Source organism: Lissotriton helveticus, chromosome 5_1, assembly GCF_964261635.1.
Source record: "Lissotriton helveticus chromosome 5_1, aLisHel1.1, whole genome shotgun sequence".
Classification (NCBI taxonomy): domain Eukaryota; kingdom Metazoa; phylum Chordata; class Amphibia; order Caudata; family Salamandridae; genus Lissotriton; species Lissotriton helveticus.
In genome coordinates this window covers 310,627,522-310,647,623 of record NC_136065.1, presented here as the reverse complement: position 1 = coordinate 310,647,623, position 20,102 = coordinate 310,627,522, and the positions used below count along the sequence as shown (strand labels likewise).

Genomic DNA, 20,102 nt, shown 5'->3' with positions numbered 1-20,102 from the left:
GTGCTAACAGCACCTTCAGGTAGTAGGTGTATTAAGCTACTTCAGCACCCTGACCCAACTTTAGTGATTACATTACTCACACTTAATTGTGGTAAAGAGTACAACTCAAGTTAATTGTGATTGTGCAGTATCCTTCCCTCATAGGGAACATTACTACCTATTTTCTTCTTCTTAAATGATAGTGCTTATTGCTACACTGCAGGCTGTCACTGTTTGGGAATAGCGCCTGCTGCAGTGCATACTGCATTTTTGCTGGAATGATTTGTTCATGCAGCCCCAGTGTAAAGTGTCCATAGTGTCACTATGTAGGTGACCGTGGCTAGCTGCACACTGACTGTCACTCTGCAGGAACGATGCCCGCTGTCATTGTGTCGGTTCATGCTGTCACAATAGGCGCTGCCGCATCGAGGATTGTTTATCATTTCACTGTATAAGAGAGGTGTTGGCTGTGTCTATGCTGTTGCTGTGCAAGAACTGTGCATGCTGCCACAGTACATATTTTAGTTCTGTGGAAATGTTGTGTGTTGCCTCTATGCATTCTTAAAATGTGGAGGAATGTTGGATTCTGCCACAGTGCATGCTGTCACTGTGTAAGAATGAAACTTTTCATTCAGTATGAACGCTGCATAGGGCCACGGTGCACAATGTCGCAGAAATGGAACAGTGCATGCTGCATCAATGCATGTAATTAATCTGTAGAATTGGTGCATGCTGTCATTGCTATGACGAGTTCATGCTGTCAGTGAGCGCTGTTACTTACAGCAGAATAAACGGTACATGCACCGTAGTGCAGGCTAGCACTGCTTAGGAACAATGCACGCTGCCACAATGCATGTAATGAATTTGCAGAAATGGTGCATGCTGTCACTGCTATGACGCGTTCATGCTGTCAGTGAGCGCAGTTACTTACAGCAGAAACCAGCCACTCTGGCATTTTCTTGGCAACTTGCTGGCCATGGGGCTGCTTTCAGCACAGGATGGGCAGCCATGACCCAGCCAAGTCCCCAGGGCCAAGAACAGACAAGGGGGTCAGAGATTTGGAAGACAAACAAGAGATGTCTGAGGGGTGCACTGAGGCAGACTGTAGTACCTGTGCGAGCTTGTAGCATCCGAAAGATGGAGAGAGAAATTGAAGGCTTTTACCATATTGGCAAGTTTCAGCACCTATTGATGCTGGAGGGTGGACACCTCCATATTCACTAGATGTGTCAACAGCGATGCATCCTGTTCCAACATGGTGTAATGTGAACTCGCAAAAAGGAACTCAGGTGCGTGTGCTGCAACGCGAACCGTTGCAGTGACAGCAAGGGAAGTGTATTGTCTGGGCGGCTGGTAGAGGCGAATGTGCTGTTTTGCTTGTCACTTCCGTGCCTGCTGTGCACTCTTCTTCAAACATCTATCCGTCTGCCACCTAGAGGCTGTGTCACTGAATGGCAAATCTTTAAATAATTTTTTTTTAAAACAAGCACTGGCACAACCAATCGTTCTCCCCTATGACACTGGAGTTAAGAGCTATAAGCTCTGTGAAAGCTTGTTTGCTTTTCCCATTGATTGCTAAAAAACATTCAAAGATAACCGTCTTCCTGCGCAACAAAGCACCTGCAGGACTTAATATTTGTACGTTTTTTGTTATAAAGCATTAAAAAAAGCACTCCAAGAAAGCAGCCCATGTGTGTGAATGCATGCATGTGTGATCATATTGTGATGGCTTTTGCTTTACATGGTCAACTTTCTAAGATGGCTGCCTGCAGTACTATAGTGGGTAGTGGCCCGAGAGCAGAGGGGACCGTGGACACAGAGACTCTCACAAATACAGAACAAGGGATGGGATGAGGGGCCCAAGCACAGGTGAAAGTGAGAAGAGAGAGAGAGAGGGAGAAAAAATACTTCCACTTTCACTGCAGTGCACTCCATATGAGGCGGAAGGATCAGAAACAGCCAATAGAAAAAGGCAAGAGAGACCACAGCCTGAGGACTGATGCAAGTTGTGACGGACAATTTCTTAAGCCAATGGCTGGAAGCGAAACACTACGAACAGCCAAAGCCGGCTCTAAATTAATGTTTAAGTATTATACACCAAGTGTTCATTGAACAACAGAAAGGCAAGACCTAAAAAGGGTTAATATTCATCAGGCCTGAGGATTCTTCCTCTAGGGATACGTGCACCCTGCCTCGCCTAGATTACGATGCTCTCCATAGATTTTCTGATGCCACAAGCTCAGTTGAAGAACTTAAATAATACTTTCATTCTCGATGGTACACATCTTCACGTGCTCTCGGGTAAATAGGCTCTCGGCACTTAGTAACAGGGGTCTTACAATCTCCATTCTTACCAGCAGTGGTAGGGCATTTTGGTGGCCCTGGGGTATTTATATCCTCAGCACACAGTAGTGAAGAACAGAACCACCAGCCAATCACCCTACACATGCTAAACTGTGCCCACTTCAATTTGGATCCGTTTTTTTTTTAAAGCACTACTACCATATTGAGATGGCCTCAGAGCACTTACTCGCTTCACCCCAGTCAAGAACGCAAATGAAGGCCAGGGTGCAGATAACCAACACAACGGGACCTTGGCACCCTTGGGAGCCAGGGAAGGTCGCGCCTGACGTCAGCAGCACAGGTAACCCTCAGCTACCTTACTCAGCAGAGGGAAACTCTGGAGGGATCTGGGATGAAGAGCGGCTCAAGTCCGGCTTATTGCCCCGGCGCCACGGGTCCGTCCAGAGCGGCAAGCGAAAGCTCCATAAGCTGCTTTGGCGAGGTCAGCACCCTTCTTTGGGTCTCTGGGGCTGGGCTAGATAAGCCTAGCACGATCACGGCATGAGCCAGGTAACGCAGGGTAAGGGCAGGGGGCGGCCAAGTCGGTAGATGAGGTAAAGGGACCCAGAGAGTGGGATCCTCAAAGATCTGCCCCTGATAGATGGGTCATCTTCTCAAAGTCTGATAAGGGCTGCCAGGGAGCCCCCCCTACTCTCACAGCAGCTGGAATAAATGTGATACTAACCTCTGCTTGTGCAGTTATCGTTTACGCTCCATTTCCTAAAGAAAATGAACGGCACCATTCAGATCAACGAAAGCATGGCCACAAGACCATTACATTAGGGCATAAATATAATATATACCTTTAAAGCTACATGGCTCTGGAACAGGTCTTTAAGCACTCTTCTGAATTACTTACGCGTCTTCGCTCCATTCCACCCTTATGCGCAGTTACAAAATAGCTGCGACATGAGATGAGCGTCCATTTGGTCATCACGCACGGTGTCACCTTGAAGATCGAAACCAGAATATCGATGGCACAGAAAATCGAGGGCAAAATATAAAATCAGAAATATCGACAGGTAAGTATAGATTTTCTATATCTAACTCCACATATATGTACCTTGGAGATATATACATATCTTCAAGGTATATAGATGTGGAGTTAGGAATAGTAATTTTCCTTCTCTATGTGCTATTACCTTTCGGTTTTTTGTCACTCGATATTCTGTCTATGATAGTCTTTTTGGTCGATTTTCTGACTGTCGATATTTAGCAGTACAACCATCAGATACCATATCTCAATGTTTCCCACATAGGCCACACTATAAACTCGCACTTCGCCAAACATACACAACACTAGTAAGAGTGAATAAATCCCTTCAAAACGCTTTGTCTGTGATCTCCACTTGTAAGGGAAGTCACAAGTAGTTCGGCATCGAGCACCACACCCCAATGCTAACCATATAGGTCACACAATATAAACCGACACTCTGCCACACCTTGTACTGTTTCGAAATTGCATTTATATTGCCTTTCCACCCCTTTCGAGGCACTGGAGCCATTTATGCCAGGCAGCATGCTGCTCAGGAACCCAAGGTTAGTGGTCAGTCCAGAGTTAACTATAACCAACAACAGTACGTGAAAGAATAAAATAATCTTCTCTTCGCTCTTCCGCTCTACAGTCCATGCCAACTAGTTTGTCAATAAGACCACACTAAAATACTACCCATATAGGCCACACTATACACCCATACCTTGCCAAACATGCACAGCAAGAGTATGTGTGTACGCAGAAACAAATTTCTCCCTCCACTTTCTCGTTCTGCTCCACGTGTAAGCGCAGATACCATCAAGTACCACAACGCACTATTACCTACAGAGGCCACGTCATAAAGCTGCACTCTACCAACGATATCACACTCTACCAACCATATCACACTCTACCAACCATATCACACTCTACCAACGATATACAACAAAACTATAAATAAGCATTAAAAAATGTCTTCCTCGCTTGGCTTCTTGAGTAAGTGCAGCTACAGTTAGTTTGTCAGCAAGCACCGCACCGCAATGCCTCCTACATAAGGCACACTATAAGTTCACGCAATGTCAACCATAACCAATGGCAGTATGTGTAAGCTTAAACCAACCTCTCGCTCACCTTTCCTCACTCCGCTCCGTGCAGATCTGGGTTGACAATAAGAAGGACATAAGGAGTTTAGAGAATGCTCTTTAAGACAATTTGGCACTGTGTAGAAGACCCATGAGGGACAAAACAAGGCAATGCAGGGCGGCCTTCATAGATGTTTCCCAGTTGTTGTAAATATAGCATAAAAGGGCCGCAATGTCCCTTGGTGGTGACGCGGCAGGAGGCAGCTAAATGCGCGAAATCAGCTGAAGGGTTCGAGCATCTACTCAATGTAGGGTCAGGTACCAGACCAATATCCCTTAAATGTGCAGACGGGTAATAAGAGAGCTGTATGAATGGGAACTGTATAAATGTATGTCTACTATTCATGGATCTCTCACTTGTTTGCACACAACAAAATGTCCATTTGTCAACTCTAAGTTCGCCATCCAATCCATTTCCCACAGTCTCCTGTCGCTCTAGGGTACTGGGTCTGACATTTGCAAAGACTTATATGGATTTAGGAAATCAAGTGTCTTGGGTTTTTACTAATCAGTGTGACTGGGGCAGAAAGAAATGGGTTGTCAGAAACAGAGAGGGCTGCTACTCTATTTCACTACTCACTTTGTAATATAGGAATGTGTCCTGGGGTGAAAGTACTTCATTCACACTGGAAATGCTCCAGTATCCTAAATTTCCCCTCAGAAAATAGGTAAGCCAGGTTTGACACTTCAGCAAATCCCAGTTTTACCCCTAGCTCCTTTGGGTGGGGGTGCACGAGTTTTCAAGAGTAAGTAGATTGATTCTTGGTAGACCGAGACTCCTAGCCAGTCAACACCCTGCACTTATGCATATCACCGACTCCATAACCCTTGCCATTCCGCTGACTGGGAGTAGAACGGCAGTTGATAGTGGATAGTGGACACAGTGATTCATTTTCTCCCTCAGCTGGAAGATGCTGGAAGATGCTGTTACATTCAGAGGACTATGGAACCTCCAATGTGCAAGCTACATTTGGGCTGCATAGAAATATTTCTCAAAAATGTGTGACGAGAACCCCCCAGCTTTTACGGCAGGGTCAACCTACTCCATTTGACACAGGTTGTTTACCCGCCTATGCTAACGTGATCATTGAGGATTGCAATCTCTTAAAGAAGGCCTGAGTCAGTGTATGAGGAATATTGGGGCAGAGGTAAGAAAACCTAGGGAGGGCACTCATCTTCATTAGAAGATATCTCCTGAAAAAGAGAGGGGCACCTTTATCTATCAATCAACTTGTTCTGATATTTTATCAGAAGTTTCCTCATATCAATGACTCCATCTGCTGGCCCTTGTCCCTTAAAGATCAAAAGCGCCGAGACACCCCAGGGTATTTGTTGCGCTATACAAATTACATAAACATAAACATAGTTGTCCTTCAACAGCACTACAGCGTCTTTTTTGTGTTTAAATTTGTTTTTATTATAGTTTGTTAAAACAACATTTCCTTTTTCATAACATTCGGTATTTCTGCAATGCAGAACAATCGACATATTAATACTGTATAAACCATGCAGCTGTGACATTGAACAGCACTGCGGCGTCTTGAGGGCCCTTGATACCTAAATATTGGACAGCCTCCTCTGTCCAATGCAATGGGTACTTCGACTCACACCAACACATGCTCTGTGTCAATGGGAAGATGATGGACTTGCTACAATTTATTTTGAGTTTGGATATGCTGCCAAACCCAGTATCTCAAGAAGCATGGGAGATATATATTCATCTCTGGGTTCCTTACATGCAATAAGATATCAGTGTAAGTAAGTAAGTGTTACACGGTACCCCAGCAATCTTAATCCCTTCTGGGGGTGAAATTTGTGCAATGCGCACATCAGTGGTTCCACTGCTAGTGTATATGATTGTGGAGACTGTGGCCAGCCCTGCCTGGTGCCTCCCTCCATGCCGACCGGCTCAGACTTGAATACGTGTCCCCTACCCCATGCCTCTTCAACACTGCGTACCTGTAACCCCAGTCTAACAAATCAAACACCTTTTTGGTGCCCAGAAACACAACAGTGTTCCTAACCCCTACGTGCAAAATATCTACTGTGCAAAAGAATGTGCCGAAGTCGTATAGCCTTGATTCTCCAGGACTAAATCCTGTTTGTTCAGGAAGTACAAATCCGGGCATGTATGGGAGAAGATGGTTGACAATTACTTTTGTATCAATATTAAGTAATGACAGAGATCTATATGATGTGCATGAAAAGCCTGGTCTGCCTGGATTCAATAACATAATAGGCAATCATTGTTTCTCAGAGTGAAGGGGGGCGGGATGTGTGCAAGTGGTTCTTTGTAAATGGATAATATTTCAGACAGCCGCGGCTCTTTCGCTAAGGCATGGGAGCATCGCCCCACAAGAAAAAAAATGATTAATACCATGTTAATATCAAATAATTTTTCAGTACTTGCTCTGTTTGGGCAGGGTGGGGCTGGGCTGCCCACAGAGCAGGGGGAGGAGTGGTCACACTTTGTAAGCGCATGACGGTTTGGCCGGCCGTCTTGGGCCGGCCACACAGACATGCGCACTTACCATTTCTCCACCGGCTGTATTGCACAGCCAGGTGGAGAACTTGCACTGACTTCCACTACCTGTCTGAGCGCCGAACCAGGCCACTCAGACCAATCAAGACGCTGCTGTCATACTGGACACTGCTGTCATTCTGACGACAACAGCGGCTTGGGGGAGTCTGGGAGCCTGTGTGTTTCCTGTGTCGACTGAAGAGGATGGAGGAGAGGCGGCAATCGGCAGGTAAGTGAAATTCCCCCCCCCCTTTTATTTATGTATTTCTTTAACCTCGCCTCACCACTACTGCCCAGTAACAGCCGCTACTGATGTCAGAGTCTGCTTCATAGAGGTCAACCGTGAATCCATCTGACCCTGGTACCCAGACTGCATGAGGAGTATTTCCCTATCAAGACATGCACGAGTCAATCTATTGAGGTAACATTAAACAAGCAGACACATGGGTTTACCTGAGGTAGGTATAGTTGCCTGTAATATTCCCTAAAGCAAGACTTACTTCGACTCATCTATTTTAATACTGGTGATTTCCTTTACTGTTCATATTTGGTGCAGTAACCTGGACAAAGTTCTGCTCAGGCGTTCACCCTCCCTATAGGGTCTAGCCACTGTGTATTTCCCCAATAGTGTGATCTCACTTTTGGCTGCCTCTATAAGAGTCCTATACCTTAGCATGTCCTTCAGTAAAAATATATTTTGTTTTTAAACAGAATTTTATTGTATTTGTCATCATAACAAATAACACGGCTCTGGGCATAAGAACCGAAGAACATGTATATTGATATAAGCTGTACATTAATTTCTATACAGTTGCAGTTGACATAGCAAGAGATAACAATAAGGAAATCAGCCCGTCACACCCATAGTAACATATTTTCTCCAACCACCCTCTCCAAACCCCTGCCTCTGCCCTGATTATTCTGTGAATCATAAGGTATCACAAGCACTCAACTAGGTTACCCCCAGAATCAAAGATCTTTATAACCAACAATCAAATGCTTCTAGAACAGTTCCTCCTCCAGTTCATTTGCAGATAGTAGGGAACTTTCGGGGTTCCCACTTCTGGTTCCTTAAGACAATCCACTAGGTGGTCCCACGCCCAGGTCTTATCAAACATACTGCGACCCCATCTCACCTCTTGATATAATACTGCACTTTCGTGTCCCACCCACAGAATGAGGTTATCCCTCCATTTGGTCAGCCTAGGGTCTCTGGAAGCATTCCAATGCATGGTAATTTCTCGCTTCCCGATGATCAGAGCCAGGTCTACAAACCTAGTAGTGATTTTACTTTTGTTCCGACATGGGAAACCCCCAGCACGCAACCCATTAGAGTACAGGGGATCATCCGTTGGGTAGTCTTATGAATACAGTCTTCAGTAGGAATGGTTTTGTCTACAGTGGAAGCAGAACAAACCTCCAGTCCCCCATGGACACAGCTGGTTTGAGGCTTGGAAGCTCCAAGAAACTTGCAGGGCAAGGGGGGCAGTCACTGCTCCTGGGGTCTGCCATGCAGGACGTTGACCACATCAGTCATGAGCGACTACTGTCTCGCTCAGACAGGTCCCAGCTTGGAGTGTAATCGCAGGGCACAGTGCTCTGTTTGTCGACTTGCTGCTTTTGCAGCCAGGGCATCTTTGGGCACAAGTGAAGTTCAATAGAGGAGCTGCAGTGCCCTGAATGACTTGTCACTGCTGTCAGAAGACAGCTCATGTTAAGCAAGGTAACAAGGAGAAACAACAAAAAAAGCTCTTTCTGCACTTTAAGGTCTTTTTTAGGGTGATTTTCTGTTTCCTATGCATTTAGTGTGTGTTTCTGGGAGCAGAAATATATTAAAGAGGTGTAGTTTGGTTCAGAAGTGTGTATAATTGTTTTTTTGTTTATAAATTGTATGCATTTTGTTTAAAATGTGCATATTTGTGTTAGCAAGTAGACGTTTCTACAAGAATATATGTTTTTTTATTTGTGTCTATACATACATGTACAAAAGAAGATGTGCCATGAGGCAAGGCTTTGGGGATTAATGTTCAGCACAGAAATCCCAGGCTAGCAGCTTGTCCATGACGCTTATGGTATACTATAATATGTACTAATAATATGTGCGCTAGGGTTGAACCGTCTATAACGTCTATAACGCGGACCTAAAGGAGAGCTCCACCTGCCAAGAGGCACAGGCCACTACATGACCACCAGACTCATCCAAGCAGAGTAAAGCCAAGCACCTAAGGCCCCACTCATATGACATATCTGTGAGTACCCTGATAAAGGTCTGGGGAACCCGAGTTTAGTGAGCGTAGCATTTACCCACACCCCCTGTTCAGCCTGTCCATTGGCTTTCTCCCAGGCTTCCTCCCAGTAACACATGTGATGTCACTTCCTGCAGCCTGACTTCCTGAAAGGCCAAATAAGTTTGGTTTAAGCAGAGCATCTCGATTTGTAAATGTGAAAGCTGGCACATTCCTGTCAGCAATGGGGACACAAGTGTGTGTGTGCCCTCGGTCTGGCGGTGCTGTGGTGAACACACTCACAACGGAGCTCTGCTCAGACGTCCCTATGAGGGAGCTGGTATTATGTGGGCAAGAAAATCATGGCTCGTTCTGTGCCAGTCACTTTCTTGGCATCGGTAGACAAGTGTGTGTATGCGTATGGGTGGGCGCTCCCCTAGTCTGGCGGTGCCACAAACAGTGCCTCTTCTGACAACACCTTGCAGAGGTGTACCACTGCTGCACTGGCACGCGGATCACAGCTCACTCCGTGCCAGTCACTTTCTTGGCAAAGGCAGAGATATGAGCCTGTGGCAGCACACTCAGCTTGACGGTACCATGACACCGCATGGCATACACGCAGAGCACTATTCACGCACGATTAAACAAGCATTTTTCAAAAGCACGTAGGTGGGCTTGAAATGCTCAGACAGTGCCTCCGCAGGCACCTGGGATGGAATTAGAGCTGCTTTCACAAGCGATCAACGGAGGCCGCAGTGTCAAGTCAGACAGATAGACATCTAGCTAGCATCAGTGCGAGTCTCTGGACATGGCCGACTCATGCAAACAGGTTTTTCATCCAGCTCAGTAATGGCAAGGCCTTAATACACAAAACAGAATTTTTGATAGAGCATCACAAACATTGAAACAGGACTTGAACAAGCACTAACTTTACTTTAACCCCTTCGGTGCTGATGACGGCTCCCGGTCATCATGCGTCACGGTGGGCGTGTGCTGATGACGGCCGGGAGCCGTCATGACCACGCCCGCGATCGGAATGTCCAGCATCGGCGCGGAACACCGCCTTAAGGGTCAGGAGAAGTAGAGGACAGCTATGCAATGGCTCAAAAGGGTACACATAGGGAAAGCAAAGACCACATGAAGGTTCCAGCGGCCAGTGTACACAGACTTTGTAGAAGAATGAGTAATCGCAAGGATGTCATCCACGACGTTGAAAGGGAGATCGAATGTCGCCAACTACTGCTGCTCAATCTCCACGCACACAGGTGTAGATTGTGCAGGCCCAGGTGCCAGACCCTGCCCTGCTGCTGCAACAGAAGAGCCTCCTGAAGTAGCTACATGATCGAAGGACGGATGCTAATGCCCAGGAGTTCTAGATACAACACTCTACTTTCACAATCCGTGCTCCACGAGTATGTGTCTAAATTTGTAAGAATACTATAAATAAAGGACTTTAAGGCATGCCCCATTTTTATATAGTGGTATGTCTGACTCTACTGGGTTGGGATATAAGTTGGGGGGAGCATCACTCTGGTCTGTGTTTGGAATAAGCCCTTTATTGTTTTGAGATTTATAATGAAGCCAGGCCAGTTTAGTAATGACCGGGCAGCTAATGCCACTAGATGGCGCCAGATGCTACACCTGTCATGTCTTTCCATCCAGGCCATGTTTTAAACTTAGAAACAGGGACTCCTCTGAAGAGAGACCCACATGGAGTTGCTAACTCAGGCCTCGAAAAAACATATGACATGACTGGGTAGGATGCGATGCCAAAAGGAGAAATGTTTCCACCATGAAAATAAGACCACAAATGGAAGGAGTACGGAACACTTAGACATGGCAACCCCCACCAAGCATAGCAGTCTGAAGTACCATAAAGAAAATCATTGCGCTTTGATGCAACAAAGCTGCTCGATGCACACCAATCTGCTGGAAGATGCCGGCCCCCGGGGGAAGTAGGGTTGCAGACCAGTCTTCCCCCGGAGTGTTCGCGTAATGAGGCGGAAGGACAAGCTGTTGGGGGTAATGGGGTTGGTCAAGTGGTGGGATTAGAGCGGGGGTTATAATGGTGCAGGGGAGGAGGGCTCTTCCGGCACCATTGGGGTGGGTTGAGTAATTTTGGACCATCCGCCCGCAGTACAAATTTTGGGGTTAAGGTACTGGGTTGGTTGTAGCGTGCCAGTTTAGGACGGGTTGTAGGTGTTAGGTTGGTAGTACTTTGGAGGGGTGGGGAGTCACTGACGGGCACATCCACCCCTCGGGAGGGGGGGAACAGGGTAATGATGGGGGTGCGGGATGCAAGAGTGCGATGGCAGGAGATACAGGAGAGGATGTTGAAAGAGAAGGGAGGAAGTGAATGGAGAGATGGAGGAGGTCGCAGAGTGAAAAAGGAAGAGAGCAATAGGAGTGAGGGGAAAATGGATGGAGCGAATGAAAGGTTTGAGGTTGGGGATTGTTATAGTTAATTTATGTTTTTTCCAATTATTGTGTTTTACAACCTTGTCCTAATGAATTGCCTTTTACGCTTCAAATACAGCGTGGAGAGTAATTATTGAGCAATGGATGCAACATACAGTGCTTGCGTCACTACAGTGTCTATTTCATCTTTTCATTACACTACCCTTTAATTTGTTGCCGGCCTCTAGCAGCTGCTCCAAGAGATGCCAAAACACATGAATTGGTACACTGACTCCAACTTGGATTTGGCAGGATAATAACCCAGCCACGCACGTGCTGGCTCATATCTGTGTTACTTGCAAGTAGCGTTTGGCAATTTGCTATCAAACAGAAGTTGAGTTTATGGTTTTTTCCTGGCGAGGATTAAGAGTCTGTGGTTAGTTTTGGCAATTACTCCATTATTAAGGAGGACCCAAGCAGGCAAGGGGTAACTTACAGTGTCAAGGAAGCAGCCATGGTGCTTAATGTAGCCAGGTGAACCCATGGAGGGAGCTACTTTCCTTCAACTGCGGCCCACATGCTGAACGGCCTTTCACTACACCGGGCATTTCCCCAGCGTGAGCACCGGGCTAATGCGCGGGCCTCTGTCACTCTCCCCGGATCGCAGAGTTTAACTGCAGTAGCCACAGGGGATTCAGGAGAGAAAGAAAGCAAGAGAGGTAGGGGGAGAGAAAGAAATCATAGGGTGGAGACGGAGTATCAGGGGCGTAGCCTCATGGGGAGTACACCCCCCTAATATATGTATTTTTTGCTGAATAGTTGGGGACAGGTGCTTTCAGTCGGGTATGGTGAGGTGTCTGTCGGATTTCACCTGAAATCGTTACACACAGACAAAAATGCACACATTCTCCCTCTTTGTTTTGAAAGACTTCAAAAATGGTGGTTAATTTACAAAATATTGTTTACTTTCACTTAGTGCCCCTACCAATCTGTATTCGTCTCCCTTTCCACTGCCTTTGTAGTCCTTGCTTGTAGTATATGCAGGGCACAAGTCCTAAATAAAGAAGTGGGGGGACTAACCTAGTTAATCAGTATGCAAGTGGTATCGCAGCGCGTGTCATCGCAGAGTGTGACATCGGGGCGCATGACATCACAGCATGTGACATCACAGGAACTTGCACCACAAGAAGTGATATCAGATCTTAAGCCCTCACATATATGTTTAGCAGGTGTATCATGAGTACATTTGAGCACATTTTGAGTTTACTTGCAAACCCTCCTGATTTAGGCAGAAAATTCCCACTTTTGTATGCTACATATAAAACAATGTTACCTTTTGTCAGCGTTAAGCTTTATATAGCCATAGTGCTTTAAAAAAATAGTGATATTTAAATTATTACAACGCCTCCTCAAGGGTAGTAAGCGTATATAAATGCTATTTATTTTGTGCAAATACTGGGAAAGATCAACACCTCTGACATTCTTACATCACATGCATATCTCCTAAACAGAGCCTGAACAAAGTGAAAAGCTGCCCCTCTTAAGTATGTGTGAAGTGCAAACAAGGTGGAAGCCTTTGTTCCCCCTCTGCTGCATTTGCATCAGGTGTGAGGCTCCTGACTGCTGCCAGCCAGGAGACTCCAACAAAAGGAGGCCTGATGACCCCAGAGACGCCTTTCTTAAGGGCCAGCAGGAGTCAGAAATAAGAGAGCCCCCTCCCGCCTGCACTTTGCTGTGATCAAAAGCAGATAACAACGTGCAGGCGCTGCTGAATGTGTCCCTGTGTTTGGAAATTACACCAGGACGAATTCATTTTTAGTGGGACCCAACTTCTTGGCAGGGTGGACGGCATCCACCCTGTGGAGAAGTGGGGGGGACGCCGTCCACCCGCGTGGACCCCTGACTCGTGCCCTGAGTATATGTGTGTGAGAGAGAGAGAGAGACTGCTTTTGGTTCCCCAGTCTGGCCCTGATTGCATTGCGTCCTTTTTAGGCCAGAGAGTCCAGCGTAACAAGTGACCACTGGTGTGATCTGTGTCAATTGCAGGGCACTGGTTTGAAACCTGATGGGGTCAGCTAAGCTTCTAGATATTGCTGTGGTAAAAAAATTAGCTTAATTGATTTGAGAATACCTATACATAAGAAAGGATATTACTGTTAAGAATAATATTATTTAAAGCGCAATCATAATTCAGAGTAACAATATGCAATACCTGCCAGTAGAATCGTGGAAGGAAATGTTCAGATCCCAGTGAGCTCGAATCCTACAGAGAAACAAAAGGGTTTTGTGAATAATAGATTAGGATAACATAAACAACAATTCAAGGCACGCTTCATGATAATTGGAGACAGCGAGTGGTATCCATTGTCGTGAACAATGTAGCAGTTCCTTTTCTGTTTCCATTAGTTTGATCCTTTCAGACTCTACTATTTCTATTACCTGCACTATTCAGGCTTTTCTATTTCTTTCATAGGAAGAGTGAAGTTTTAAACATGCGTAGACATGTTAGAAACGTCTGCACCCTATGCACCTGCTTTATCATTATGATAATTGAGTTGGCACATTTGTCGCCATGATTGTTTTATTTTATTGCTGGTTTAGTGTCTGCTCATCCCGCCATTCTTTTCAAAATATAAAATAAGACTCATAATCAGATAATCCAAAATATCAGGTATTGGACCATATTTTATAAAGGAACTTTGAGCTGAGCCATCGAAACAGAAGTCACATCAGTTTGCAGCATCAACTTTATACAGAGGCAACAGCTTTAGCCAGTCGCTGTTCATGAACAAGCTGAAATAGGAAATAGCTTGCTTGCTATTTGATAACAAAAACACAGGTATGCTGTGCAAACCATCTCTGACACTCGAGAACAAGCCTGCTCTTTGCAGCTAAAACTTAGCATTGCACTTGGAAATAGCTTGAAGGCCTTAGGATAATGTGAATTTGATTACCATGGTGGAGATGTTCTTGCTGTTTTTATTTCCCATGACGTCTCGCTGTATTTATTTGCATATTCTGTGCGGTTTCCATTCATATTTTATGCACAAGATCAGGATTTTAAAATAAACATTTTCAAGTACATACCCTGTCTCCTAATGCCATCTTCGAGCGTGTTATTCATTAACAAAAGAGGGTTTGGAGTTCCACCTTGTTCCCTAAGCTCATCTTGTGGGACTGATCGTTACCAATGAACACTTCCTACACAGTACTGCTCAGTGGGTTGTGCATGGGTTGCAGTCCAACTGGATTTCTAATTTGTATTGGAAACTAAGTTTTTGCGCCAGGGGGTTGGAACCAACCCCCTGAGACTCTGAGAAGGGTGGGGCCCTTAGAGCAGGTATACTCACACTAAGGTGAACCCATGATGGTCTGGTCCAAAGTCCCAAGTGTGGGCTTACTGCACATTCATACTGGGATCGCAGGTATGGGCTTGCTGCACCCTCAACCCATGGGTATTACAAAAGTCAATGGAAATAGAAGAAGGACAACCAGTCCAATGATCCTTGCAGTGTGTCAGCAGTCATTCTATTTCAACAAACAACGGAAGTAAAGGAAGGACCGTGGTTTTCCCTCTCAGACAATGTGTTTGCTGCACTCCTGCTAGGCCAACAGTCAGAAAGCTGTCAGAGGCGATCGGTAGCTCCAAGTCAGAAGTGCTGCGGCAACCAGAATTAAACAGCGAAGAAGGTAAGGCGCCTGCCTTCGAGGCCCTACCTCTTCCTCGCTTGGCCTCTTACATAAAAGTATGGAGGCCGTCATTTTTTTCCCTCAAATGGATCACTGTGTTACAAAGATCTGCCCTTCTGCTTGAGGTCAAATGGCTCACTGGAGTCATTTTCATTCTGTAATTAATGTTCTCTCCTCCCACACAGAAATTCGATTTTCCCTTAACTTGGTTTCCTGGAAAATAAGGTGATTACTTTTTTTTCCACATAACTCTTCTTTGAAAAGAGTTATCAAAAATCTGAATACCAAATTGATGCCGAAACCTGTCACTAGAACAAACAAGCATTTGCAATGCAAAAGGTCTCGCAATTGGGAGATTTTGAGCTAGTGGCATTGTAAATGACAATGGCTTTTATTTATGTGCTTAAAAAACCTGCAATAATCAAAGGCATTGTCATTTACAATACCAATAGCTCAGAGTTTCTGAAATGCGAGACCCATTGCATTGCAAATGCTTGTTGTTTACAAGCGCCCCATGCTGCGCTTTCCCGTTAATAGAGGCCACGCCCCTTTCTTTAGACAAGCCATATCTAAAGAAAGGTCTGCGGCCACTATTAAAGTGAAAGCGAAGTATGGGGCGCTTTTACCAAAAAAAGCATTTGTTTGATAAGTTGACAAACAAATGTTTTTTTGTAAAAGCGCCCTGTGAAAGCGTGCATGGCACGCTGAATGTTGCAGGAAAGCATGTTGTGCCTGCAGTAGGAGAATCTCACTAAAGAAAATAGTTCTTACAGACTAAATAAGACGTACCGTGTAACAACCAAAGTAAAAGGGCCCGTTCTCACAGGAGGTTACAAATTAAGACAAGGCGGCACAAAGGAGGGACTAACAAGCCTATTAATGAATCAGAAGCCAGCATTTATGAAGGACAATTACACAAGTCAATGACAAATATAGGTGGCGAGTGGGCGAGGCTTCAAGTCCATACTCCAATACAGCATGCGTCGCAGAGCAGCGCTTGCGCTGCCCAGGCTCGAACTAAAAACTTAAGCTGGTCAATAACTACATCTTACAGTTTAGAAGAGATGGCTACAGTAAAAATGCAAGCTTATAATAGAGAAGCTTGATTTGGCCACATTTTCCATGCAGAGACCTTGTCACACCATAACTGATGTACTAGGAGCAGGGCTACTTTCTGGAGTGTTGCTGCTTCACAAAATTTCATTTCTGATAATGTTGGCACTGCTCAGTGCCAGCCCCCTGGCACGTCTGTTATTAAGGCTAAACTGAAAGGAAGATCGGCTTCTATGTTAAACACTGTGCAGTCTCTGTCGTCTCGGAGACAACAAAGTCCCAAAAAACGTAAAAACAAAACTAAAGAATCATGCACAGCAGGAGGACTTCCACACTCTCTATCTGATTTCATCTCACTCTTTATATTCCACCTTCTTGCAGTCTTGTCTTTTTTCATCTCCTTCAGTTCCTAATCTAGAGTCTTGTTTGCTTTTCATCTCTATATTTTCTCTCTCCCTCTCACTCTCTTTTGTTCTTTGTCTCTTCCTATTTCACTGCCTCTGATTGTCTCTGTTTCTTCTCACAACTCTCACTCTAGCATTGTTCTCTCCATGCATCCTCATGTCTATTTTTCTCTGTTGTAACTAGTCTCCATCTCCCGCTATTCATATTCTATGTACTCTTTTTCCCTATTTCCCTCTCTCTGTTCTGGCTTTAGTCACCAGCTCTCTTTGCTTTCATACCCTTCTCTCTTTTAGTTTTCCATCTTACTCACTTGAACTCCGTTCCTTGTCCAGTCTGTGTTTTTATCTATGTTCCAGCACTAATCTCTTGCACCCCGTTCCGTTTTATTTTCTGCTCCCACTTTAGTTTCTTGCTTCTTATATTCCTAGTTGTCTCTGTTTCTTTTCTGGATCTAGTCTTTTGCTCCCTTTTTGTGTTTTTAATCTCTGTTCTTTTGTCTCTGTTCCCACTCTAATCTCTCCCTTTCTTATTTTATCTCTATTTTGACTCTTGCTCACTCTGTTTTAATCTCTGTTTCCACTCTAGACTCTCGTTCTTCTTGCTCCTCTCTGTTCTTCCAGTGTCTCTGTTTCATCTCTGTTCACACTCCTGTTTCTGGCTCCCCCGTCCCTATTCCATTCTCTCTTCTTTCTGTTCTCACTCTAGTCTCCGGCTGTGAATGTTCCTGTGTCTCTGTTTTCATCTCTATTCTCACTCTAGACTTGCTCTGTCTGTTCCTATTTCAGCCTCTCTGTTTATAGCTCTGTTCCCACTTTTCCCTCTAGCTCCCCCGTTCTTATCCCTATCCCTTTTGTAGCTCAAAGCCTACCCGAGAGTGCATTTGTCTGGTTACAAGGACATATTGGGAACATGCTGAAAGCGTCGTCCATTTCTTACTACTGGCCTTGTGTTTTCTAACTTACATTTGCTTGCTTTCTATTAGCTGGTTATATTTGTTTTAGTCTGCACGAGTGCTTGCTTTCTGGGAACTCTTTTTACATTTTCCGTGAGGCACTCCACGAGAGAACATGTGTTTTCAGTTGTCTCCCTTGAAAGCTAGTGCAGGAAGCAGTACACATGCTGTATTTCTTGGAAGAGGTTTCTTGCCTCTCATATTTCTGCTTGGCTAATTCTACTTATCTCTGCCACTACCAGTTCATCAATCCTGCATGCCTATGAGGAACAATGTTCTGTTGACAAGCTTGTTTAATTTTGGTCAGTGCTCTTTACTAATAGTATAACTTAAACCTAGTCCTCTATTTTACGCCTCTGCTATAGGTGCTGGAAGTAGAGGAGAGCGTGGTGCTAACGCACCTGCAGAACAACCATGCTGGAGTTCAGAAGTGAATCAGCAATAAACAGGCCTTTAAATTCAGTTTTTATCGTACAACATTTGCTGTGCATTCAAGACGGAGGTCAAATGTTAGGATTTGTCTTCCAAAGGAGGCTGATGTTTCCTATTCTATCTCTGACTGCAAAGTGAGACGATTTTTGTGACATTCTTACTGGGTCATGGGGGTGGGAAAGGCTGTAGAATGTTTTTTCCTCTAACACACCACAAAATGTAAATGGCAGTAAATAAACTGGACGAATATTTCAGAATATTTTGGAATTAGGAAAGCACACATGAAGCTCATTTTTTTTAATTATGTGGTAAAAACAAATATTTTAATATGATCAAAACAAACCAATACACTAGGTGATGCAGATTTCCACACATTATGGTTTGTGCACTGTATAGTTTTATCAGTAAAACTGTAGGTCTCTGCAAATGAAATGGTAATATCAGTTGAAAATGTGTTGTCTGTAATGGCAGTATGCTACTACACCATTTATACTCCACTCTACTCCACGTTGTTCCACTTTAAACCACTCTACGATACTGTACTCCACTGTAAGGCACTTCAATCTATGCCACTCCACTCTACTTCACTATACTCCATGTCACTTCACTTTATGCCTCTCTATGATAGTGTACTCCACTTCAATCTATTCCACTCCACTTTATTCCACTCTACTATGCGACACTCTGACACTCTACGCCACTCAATGAAGCTCCTCTCTACGACATTCAACTTTACTTCACTCTATGCAACTCCACTATACATCACTGCACTCCACTCTCCAACAATATACTCCACTCTATGCCATGCCCCTCCACGTCACTTCAATCTATGCCCCTGAACTCTGACACTCTGCCCACTCTACGCCACTCCACCTTATGTCACTTTACTCTATGCCACAACACTATATGTCACTCAATGACTCTCCGCTCTACGCCACTTTACTTCACTTACTTACTCGACTCCACTATATATTATACTCTACTCTATGACACGCCACTCTAAGGCACTTTTTTCCATTTTACACCACTCCACTCTACGACACTCCACACAAGTTTACTCCACTCTATGTCACTCCACTCTATGACACTACTCCATGCTATGCTACTCAAATGTATGCCATTCTACTCCACTCCACTCAACTCCATGCAACTCCACTATACAAGACTCTATGCCACTCCACTCTGCGACACTCTATACTACTTCACTCTACGATACTTTATTCCCCTCTACAACACTCCACGATATACGCCACAGCACTCCATGACACTGTACACCCTCCACCATTCACCACTCCACTCTAGAACACTCTACTCCACGCCACGCCATGCCACTCTACGCTACTCAACCTCACTTTATCAACTCTACGCCACTCCATTCTACATCACTCAACTCTAAGACATTTTGCTTCACACCACAGCACTCTACTCCACTCTACGCTATTTCACTCCATGACACTCTGCTCCACTATATGACACCCCACAACACTCCACTCTACGCCACTCCATGGCACTCTATCCACTCCACGACACTCCACTCTACACCACTTCACTCTACAACACTCTACTCCCCTCCACTTTACTCCACTCTATGCCACTCACTCCACACCATGATACTCTACTCCACTCTAAGACACTCTATGACACTTCACAGAGCTCTACTCCACTCTACGACACTCCGTGCTATGACACTCCGCGCTACAACACTCCACTTCAGGCTATGACACTCTACTTTAGGCCAATCCACTCCACTCTATGCCACTCTACAACACTACTCCACTCTACGCAACACTGCACCACTCCACAACATTCTACGACACTCTACTCCACTTGATACCACTGCACTCTACGCAACCCCAAGTCACTCCACTCTATGATACTTCCCCCCAGGGCACTCTCTTCTATGTCACTAACTATTAGGCCTGCCGAACAGCAGCCACACAGGTGTACAACACGGCTAAAACACATTGGCAAAGCCAATAGCTCTCGCACA

The 20,102-nt window shown here is 44.9% G+C and overlaps 1 protein-coding gene across 7 annotated transcripts in view; it reads right to left on the bottom strand.

Annotated features, from left to right (window-relative positions):
* The window catches only part of SAMD11 (sterile alpha motif domain containing 11), a 229,968-nt gene that overhangs the window by 127,998 nt on the left and 81,868 nt on the right, over positions 1-20,102 (bottom strand). For all 7 annotated transcript variants that reach the window (XM_078642338.1, XM_078642340.1, XM_078642339.1 and 4 more), the window contains exon 4: positions 13,793-13,843. In XM_078642338.1, the coding sequence (XP_078498464.1) occupies positions 13,793-13,843 (51 nt within the window). The remainder of the gene's footprint in view (positions 1-13,792; positions 13,844-20,102) is intronic.